Consider the following 9,593-nt stretch of genomic DNA (forward strand, 5'->3'; position numbering starts at 1 on the left):
CATTCTAATAAAGCAATCCAATGAAAGTTTTTCGGTAACGTTAAAATGCCACTCTGAAAATCTTGTTTTTAGTAAGACCACTTTGTTCAAGTGATATGTTTCCAAACATTTGCAAGAGATTAACGAAGCGAGGACAGTACCTCTGCAACGGTACAGTTTCGTCAAGAAATACAGGAGTCAGCTTGAGAAGTATTCTGAAGCAACATTCCTGAATTAGAAGTGAGATTAGTTGCCATCAGTGGAGCAGCAGTAGGTGGAGGGCTCTGAGTAGGGGTAGACAATGCGCTTGAGCACATCGAAAAAGTCCTTGACGATAAAGATATCCGATGAGTACTACTCGGCTACATTCAGCTGCTTGTTCACAGGTGAAAGGAATCTAGTTCTCAGATCTCATCAGCTGATGACTCCCTGTGTCTTTTCATGTTAGTATATTTAGGATATCCAGCTTCGGAATGTATCGGCAGCTATAAAAAGCAGAAGCACGAAGCAGTTCTACACGTCGCATAAGAGGGCATAACAGGCGATAATACCATCGCATGTGTGGCATAGCTGCCGACTCCCTCTCGGACAACGCTCCCTACGTCACATGCAGAAATCTAGTTGCCATACTGTATTTGCCGTATTCAGCAGAACTAAAATGTTCGATGAATTTTTGTTATACGTTGGATCCTATGAATATATACTCTATCAAAGCACCAGTACACATTATGTCTCGAGAATACGAGTAAATCCTTCTTGTTACGAATTGTTGTAGTAAAACGACGGAAAACGTCACACTGCTGATGGAAAAGTTTTCGTTCTTTTTTTATTTTTACATTATAACTCACGTGTTATGAGAGCAAGCCATTTTCAGGCATCGCAGAAGAAGATTCGAGGAAGTCTGTCGTTCTTGTTAGGATTTGTTATAACTAAATGTCAATAAAGTTTCTGTGTTTAAAGCCTTTAGAAGCCTGTTACAAAAACAAAGCGTAATTTTAGACTGAGTTTCAATAAGGCATACATCGTTGAGAGGCCATGTTATGTAACCAAAGGTGAATAGATAGTGGATTCGTGTCCTATTGCACACACTTGCAATCTCCGCATTTTCTAAAGGGTTGTTGGAGTTTCCTTTGAAACTAATAAAAACCATCTCTGTAATATTTGAAGTTAAGTAAACACAATGTCACTCTCTACCAGGAGTGAGTTTGTTATGTTTGGTGAACTCTTATAAGCTGATCACCTTACTGAGTGGATGTGTGTCTTTCATTTTTGTCTTATTACACAATGGTGGATACTGAAAATTTGTTTATGTATACCACAGGCAATACAACGCGACTAGTCAAGATAGGAAATGTGCGTTTTGATAGAGTTAACGTAGGAATTCTATGGGCATCAATTGTAGTAAACAAACTGCAGAATGAAGCGAAGTGCCACTGGAGAGCGCTGAGAGTGCAAAATCACGTTAACCATCTCGGACAATGTGTCAACGGCGCTGCGCCTCGAGTCGTCGAGTCTCTTCGTACACGCCAGCGATAAATGCCTCGACACCTGGGACAACTGCTTTAGACGTGAGCTTTCACCTGATGTGAAATATTTTAAATGCTTCTTTCGTTGCACTCTAACGTGCTTTGTGCGCTCCCAATCATCTTCGAAATCCATGTGGCAAGTGCAGTACTAAAAATTACCACTTTTAGGCGAGCAAGTAACCGTACTATTTGAATTGTTAGGTCCATAAGTTTCAGAACAGTAATTTACGTAAAACGAAATCTTGAGGAGTTTTAGGCTCCGAAATGTGTCATGTGCTGTTATTAAAAGGTTGTTTCTGTGTAAAACAGTAGATTGTTTGAATGTAATTGACTGCTGAAAACAGTTTCGCTTATCGTTTCCTTACTCCTCGTTAAAGAGGTGAGTCCGATCTTATTATTTGTTTAGGCGAGCTGAAATGTGGACTAGTGAAAAGTAGTTTGTGATTATTAAGTTCCCAACTGTTTTATGGATGCTCATAAACGTAGTTTACAAACCCTTATCGCTTGCTTTTAACAGTCCATTATTAGAATACACAACATCATCAGTCTTCTTATCATAAAAGAAACCCGCCGCGACAAAACATTATAAAGTGCAACATGAAGAAAAGAAAACAAATACAAAAGTGAAAGCCTTTTACCTAATCACTACAGTCAAGACTGTTATCACTGAGATAGTAAGTGCTACAACACTGATGCGTGTTGTGCCATCCCTCATTTGAATCTTTTAACTTCTAACAGTGTGATCAAGATGAAGAAACCTGAGATAAAGAACGTAGAATGTAAGATAAAAAGTACTTTTCTACGACTTTGTTTCTTGTCTCCAGTATCATCCGTGTAAATATATTGAACAGGCTTTTTCTCAGTGATTCTTTGTATCAGAAGTTACACAAAATGTAGTTGCCTGTTGAGAATCAAACGGATATTAACGAATTTCTAGTTAACGCAGCACGAAAGAGGAAACCTACTGATACTGATTTAACGATACACTATGAAAGTGACCTGTGTTCAGACATTCAATAACGTCTCAGTAATCAATAGCTGATCAAGTGCATAGTCATGGAATCATTAGGTTAACGAAAGGGCTATGCTCCATTTACACCTGAAAACATGGGTATGGACGTCTTAATTTTTTTTTCGAATTTAAATGAGTGTGGACTATGAATAGGAATACAAAAAGATTAATATTAAATGTGCACAATGAACTCTAACTGCTTCTTAGTACCTGGTGTTTATACTTAAGCTTACGGTGTTCCGAATGCTGCAGTGGGCCCTGTGTACATTACAGGGCACTGACACATCATATGGGGGATCACGGAGTATGCTGAAAAAAATAATAGTTTCACCTTCTGCCATAAGGTGAACTTATGACGCTATAAGCAGGCAGGATGTCTAATGTTCCTTGCTTCGACGCCAGTATGCTGTTAATCGCTTGATGGCGAGAGCTGATTTATGTTTGGAAGTGACTGATGTAAAGGTTTAAGAGGGTCAAGATTTCCGTATGAAACGCAATGTCTTTATAAACAAAAGGTCGAGCACTGCTGCTAAGGTTGTTTTATCAGAATGGCAGTAATAGCAACAATGCACTGTGGACAGGCACCTGAAGTGAGGGGGACAAGTGGAACCATTAGACGACCCCAATTTCAACTTGTTCTTCTGTATTAATGTATACTAGTCCGACGCTAGTCTACTGCTAACAAAGCGGCGGCCTGCTTTGTTAAGTATTATCGTGGACAAATAAAAGTATCACATCTTCGTATAAAACTGCATGACACACGAGATATCGACTTTTACTTATGGTGCACAGATATCATACCTCTGAATTGTACATTAGCCTGAAATTTCGCCATGGAAATTATCAGGAATATGGTGTTGCGACACATGGCTCTTATTTCGCCTGACGGTGTTGTTCCATTTTTGACAGACAAACACTACGTGTGAATGGAGAACAGGGAGAAATATAGTCATAGTCTCTTCCCATTCATTTAGTAGCACTAGAATAATAATTTTTCAGTTTCCACACATACCACAAAGAATATTCAAGTGCATGTGAATTACGAAGGGACCAAACTGCTGAGGTCATCGGTAACTAGAATTATGCACTACCTAAACTAATTTATGCTAAGAACAACACACACACCCATGCCCAAGGGAGGACTCGAACCTCTGGCAGGAGGGGCCTCGCAATCCGTGACATTCCATAGCAGAATATATTTTTTGAAGCAACATTAGTGAACAAGATATATGCTTATAATAATGCGTTTGAGTGAGAAACTCTTAATTACGGTACAGCGAAAGGAAAGATATCTACCCCAAGGGAGACTCTCAACGAAATGGACATTCAAAAATCAATACTTTGTACGTCATTTTTTTTATCCAAATTGAGTTTTAAGCTAAGTTCCTGTGTTTGCAGATAATAATAATGAATTAAGGATAGTCGGCCTGTTGACAGAACACAATATCCTTCAATTTGTTTAGGTTCCAAAGACATTTAGCCACTGCTGTTTCACCTCGAACTGATTTTTTTCTGTATTCTTTCAATTTTTGCGTAATGTCCTGTGGCTGGCAACAAAATTCTGCAGCAAGTGTGTGTTAATAGAGCATATCATCACTACTACACCTCACCCGCCCTGAGTAGATCTTGTTTGGTACTTGCCTGATAGATGTGTTGTTGTTATTATTTTTGGGCTTAAAGAGAATTTAATAATCAGTGCCAATTTCTGAATGTTGCTTCATTGGTTGTAGCTCGACTGCAAACCCGCAGTGCATTAAGTCACACATTGGAAATAACATCGCGAATTTTCAAATCTTTATGAGGATACGTTACTTTAAACATAAAAGTTAAAACAATACATTCAGCACGTAAATAATAAATACAGTTTAGAGTACGTCACCCGAAGCCATGATGACATTCCGTGCTAATTTAGAATTATTACTGCGTTCTAATGGCAAACACAAGATAACCTTAAAGTAAAGCGAAAAAAAGAAAAAGAATAAAAGAGAAATTGCACTGATGATAACGCAAATTCGGTGGAACATATTCGCGAATTATACAAAACGAACAACATTGTGTGCTTGCAAGAAAGAGTACCTTCTTTACTTCATTATGTCTATAGTTCACGTTTTTCACTAATGGACTACAGTAGGTCTAACCTTAGAAATTAATATGTCATCGAAGAGATGAATGACATTTGTCTTTCTGGAGTGGGTGTGGTTAAACCTAGAGCTCCCATTCAAAAAGTCTCTACCAGTTAACGCAAAATGTTGCACAAAAGTTTCCGTTTTTGAACAGTTACATTTCCTACATTGTTAAAGAGCAATTTCCACAAGCTCACTATGATACCTCACAAATTAACCTCATTTTCTTTTCTCAGTTACAGATATCCTTTGTGAAAGAGATACCTGACAAATTAATATCATTCTCTTTTCTCAGTTACAAATGTTCTTTGCAAATCCCAGAGAATAGTTCCAGATTTATAGAGATCCTAGAAAATTCGTCTACCTACATAAGAGTCACTGCAAGCATCATTCAGCATCCGTTTGCTCAGTATAAAACTTCTAAGACAGCTTTGTGCTATTAGTAATATAGTTTTACCAGTATTACCTCTCGGTTAACTACATCACAATATTTGAATAAAATGTTAGTCTCATAATCTTGCGTTCAGGATCTGTATGCTTTGCCCCATGAAATTAACAATTTATTTATTCAAACATCACTTGCTAAAGCTAATACTATCATACAGGTTAAATCACATAAACTGCAGTACACAAACTGTAGTATATGCATTATATACAACTGGAATGAATTTTCAGCTGTCATTCCATTTTCATTTTCGTTTATTGATGTGCAGTTATCAAAAAAACTTATCTAATCGGGTCACCTGAAACAATGTGTGATCTCTTTGCTTAGCTATTATTATCACAAAATTAAGATTAAATGAAGTTACAGAAGTTCAACATTTCTCTTTCAGTTTAAGGATTGGCCATCCTATGAGAAATAGAAAATTAAGCCTTAGAAAGACAGTTCATGGAGTATCGTCATCAGTAACATCAAACTGTAACATATATAACAGCAGATGTAAAAGAAATATAACAATTAATTCTGAGAATTATTTTATAAGTAAATTAGTATATATGCAAATCAATAAAGTGAATTTTACTTACATCATTTCCATTGCATTAAAAGAAACAGCTGCAGCACGTATCTACATTCCAGGATAGATGATTAAAATATTATTCTGCTGACAGTGCTTAGACAGGTCTTTATATGGTTCCATTTCTTCATTAAAGTTATTCAGCAAGTGCTCATTTAGTGGATGTAGATAGTTATGATGGCTTTATTAACATCTACATAAGGTTAATGCAGTATAATATTTACCTAGGTATGCTCATTATAGAATGACAACAGTGTATTCCTCACTCCATCAATCAATACCCTAACATTCCATTTCCCTTCACTGATCGCTGGTAAGTAACAACATTTAATAAGCTAATTTTAAGCTCTGTGTAATGTCCAATACACACATAATGGGAGAACAATGTTATATTTCACTATTTAAGGACATTCATAAGCACTTTTCATTACATCCATAATGTCTCTTCTGTTAAAACGCATAAGGGATGGCAACACATTTAATAAGAATTGCAGTCAGATCACAACAGCTTGCAGAGGGCAGATAATGAAATATAAGTCAAAAGAAATTATTAAAAAGCTATTTATTTTCGTATAGAACCACTACAAATTCATAACTGTAACTACACAAATGTTGTATACATTAAATATCAAAGCAAAAGAGGTAACCTGGCTTCGTGCTGTTATAAAACAAGCTTTCATTTTAAAAATGATACTGTAAACATTATCATGTTCCACTAAAGCTATTAGTAAAATATATTGCATTATAATACTGGTATATAACCTAAATTTTACAACTGTAGCTACACAAAATCTGTTTACATTCAACATAAAATTAAAAGTGACAACATTGACAAAACTGTATATTCAGCCACTTTTGTCAGACAGTCATTTGCTTTGTGAAACACGTTATGTGACAATTTCACATTCACCTGAAATTGTTAGTTTACCTATATTCTCCGTTTTCATAAACTAGACAAGGGTAATTTACAAAAGTGCAGGTGGTAACATTGACTAGACAGAATACTAGGAGCTAATTTAGCTAGTAGAATGTAGAATTCAGAAGTAAAATTGTTCTCAGTGAAACAAAGATCAAAGAAATTGAACATAACTGTATCCACTATAACACTGTTGTTGACTGAAGAGGATTTTCGAATTTCGTATATTTTTGCGTGTGTTGAGGGGGGGATGTGTGTGTGTTTACATATGCAGTAATGAATCAGTCAGAAAGTATGGATAGGGGCGGACGGGTAAGAGATGAGAAGGGATCAAAAACTAAGTGTGGTGGAGCAGAGGAGAGGAGATGTTTGTTTCTGGGTGTGTGATGCAGAAGTGTGTGGAGGGGGAATTTTAAGCATTCTAAACAGTAACTGTATCATGATATTCGACAGTAAGGAATTCCCCATTACTGTACTGCATTGTGTATTCAATACTATACTCAATTGAGAGGAATCTAAAATAGTAGCTCCACATTCTCCAGATGGATGCTGTGATTAGAGCTGCACCGAGTAATATTATCATGATTTTGGTCAATTGGACAACAGTGGTAGATACACACAACGGCATGTTTTCCATATGTAATACTGATGTGTCGTTCAATACTGTTGTATTGCGCTCTGATAGAGGAGTAAGTGTGCCCATTTCGGCTTGTTCTGTTGTCACACTGTACTCATCATAACCTTTTTTGAGGTGTCCCATTCCAGCAACAAATGTTTCTGTGGTATGCATTTGGATATGCTCCACAGTTTCCACATCAGATCTCAGTGTGTTTGTGGTCTGAATAACAGTAGTCTCCTTGGTCAAATGAAGTTCATCATACTGTCCAGTGAAGTCCCCCATGTCAGCAGATACTGCGGAATTATCTACAGTCAGTGATGCTTTCGATACTTGACTGAAGACTGCAACATTACTGAAACCCAGAAAAGCAAAATTATTAGTAACATTTGAGCGAAATTAGCTAACTTCAATGCCACACAAACTAAACATCACTATTGCTACTAAAATATATTAAATAAAAAACAGTGTTGACATAATAATAAGTTTCTAATCAGATAAGAGAATTTATTAATTAGGAAATGAATTTCCTTATCGAATGGTATTAGAACATTCTATATAAAATGGAATGTGGCTGTAAAATGATCCTACAGTAGTAGAAAACTTTGATAGTTCTATGTAATGTTGAACAATGTAGACATAAGAGTAGTGTCATAGAGGCAGCTACAACTATATATCACCCTCAAGACTGTCAAACCTAGTAGCATTGTCTCTGTTTGAGAGTATAAAGAGGTATATGTTACAATCCTTGCACCAAACCATGAGAAACTCTTGTAATGTGTATCCCATGTACTGGACCACCCATACCAGCTTGTCAATTAAGATGGCAGGAAGTGAAGTGTATGACTATGCTTAGCTTTACAGCGTTTTTGTTATGTGTAGTATGTACACAGCTATCAGTTTTGTTTCAGTTTTAAATTAGGCAGATAAAATCAGTAACAAACAGAAGTGATAATCGTGATGTACAATTGTCCTAGCACAAAACATAAACAAATAATAGTGATGATTTCATGTACAGTAGTAAATATAACTCATATCTGGTGTTATAAAATTAAAAACATTGTAAAATTAAGCACTGATCAATATGTAAAAGGAGGTTGTAACTTGCTACCTGGTATTGCTTATTAGCCAAAAGCCAATTCATAGATAAAATAAAATGACTACAACCTACATGATTATTATACCTCATAAATATATAGCTATTTCTTGGCCCTTAGGGAGGCCTTTGCTTAGAATCTATTGTGTACACTTAAGGATTCAATTCACTTAATCTCAAAGTCCATTCATTTCTGTCCAAAACAGAGTAACATTCATATGAAGCTACTAGAACAACCATAAAGGGTAAGAACATGGTATGTAGTACTTACTCAAATTGACGATCAGGCTGCTCATATCCAGGAACGACGGTTGTGAAATTCCCAGAATTTGTGGTAGGTTCCTTAAGTACAGCTGTAAAAACTGAAATAGAAAGAAGTCTGTAAGCACTCACACAAAACTAAAATCCGGTTACGGTTTTACCTTCTTAACAATTTGTCACAATATTACTGTATTAATCAATACAAGCTGTAACCAAGATAATTGTTCATAATATAGGACCATAAACTGTCGTATCCTGTATGTGAGTTGACTGCATTTAGTTATGACCATTCAGCTATATTAAAACGACGAAACATATTTGTTTAAGCTATCAACGTGTTCATCATATGCATAGCCTTCAAAAAAGTTGTCTCAGTGTTATATTTTTAAAAGATTTATTCTCAGCCTGCTATCACTGATCCTGTCACTAAGGTTTCAAAATTATTTCGATAGTAAAACACCTTCACAACGACCCAATTCATTCATTACATACGAAAATTGGTTTGAGAAGCTGATATAAGCAAATATAGTCTGAGGAATCGATTCAAAACATTTCATAGACTGAGTCCATCAACCAATAATTTGGAAGCTCAAATCAAAATTGCAGTAGTAGAAAAAAATTATTCATTGTGTAAGGGTACTTACCAAAAATACTTAGCAAAAAAGAGAAGAAATCCATGTCTGTAGACAGATAGAAAATAAACAAAAGAGTTGCCTGCACTGAACAATAACTCACGTCTTCTACACACAATGGACAGCTCGAGAATGAGGCGTTAGGCTGCTGGCGAGCGAGCCTAAGGCTGATAGTAGAGGTCGCCCTTGTAGCGAAGACGCCAGCTCCATCTCTCAGATAATCTAGGTAACAACCTAGTGAGTTCTTCATGCGCTCTCCTTTATATTGGCCTCCAAATTTCCTGCAACAGGTGGCTTGAATGTTAGAAGAAAATGATGACTTTTAAACGGAAATAACCTGCGCTTTGAAATGAGGATTAAAATAAAGAGACCTCGGTGGAAATCTCTAACCACAGTGTGTTGCATCAGCTCTGTTT

The 9,593-nt window shown here is 36.3% G+C and overlaps 1 protein-coding gene across 1 annotated transcript; it reads right to left on the reverse strand.

The window, feature by feature from the left end:
* Positions 1-942: 942 nt before the first annotated feature.
* On the reverse strand, positions 943-9,274 carry LOC126184275 (uncharacterized). Its single transcript, XM_049926649.1, has 4 exons — positions 9,190-9,274; positions 8,556-8,646; positions 7,314-7,543; positions 943-950 (listed from the first exon to the last, which is right to left on the reverse strand). Exons 1-4 carry the CDS (start codon positions 9,221-9,223, stop codon positions 943-945), a joined length of 363 nt encoding a protein of 120 aa, XP_049782606.1. The 5' UTR covers positions 9,224-9,274.
* Positions 9,275-9,593: the final 319 nt, after the last annotated feature.

Source organism: Schistocerca cancellata, chromosome 4, assembly GCF_023864275.1.
Source record: "Schistocerca cancellata isolate TAMUIC-IGC-003103 chromosome 4, iqSchCanc2.1, whole genome shotgun sequence".
NCBI lineage: Eukaryota > Metazoa > Arthropoda > Insecta > Orthoptera > Acrididae > Schistocerca > Schistocerca cancellata.

Coding starts and splice junctions, on each gene's coding strand:
- LOC126184275 (XM_049926649.1), bottom strand. CDS start 9,223: ATGGATTTCTTCTCTTTTTTGCTAAGTATTTTTG. Junction 8,647..9,189: donor TTTTTTGCTAAGTATTTTTG/GTAAGTACCCTT, acceptor TTTCTATTTCAG/TTTTTACAGCTGTACTTAAG. Junction 7,544..8,555: donor CAGCCTGATCGTCAATTTGA/GTAAGTACTACA, acceptor TCTGGGTTTCAG/TAATGTTGCAGTCTTCAGTC.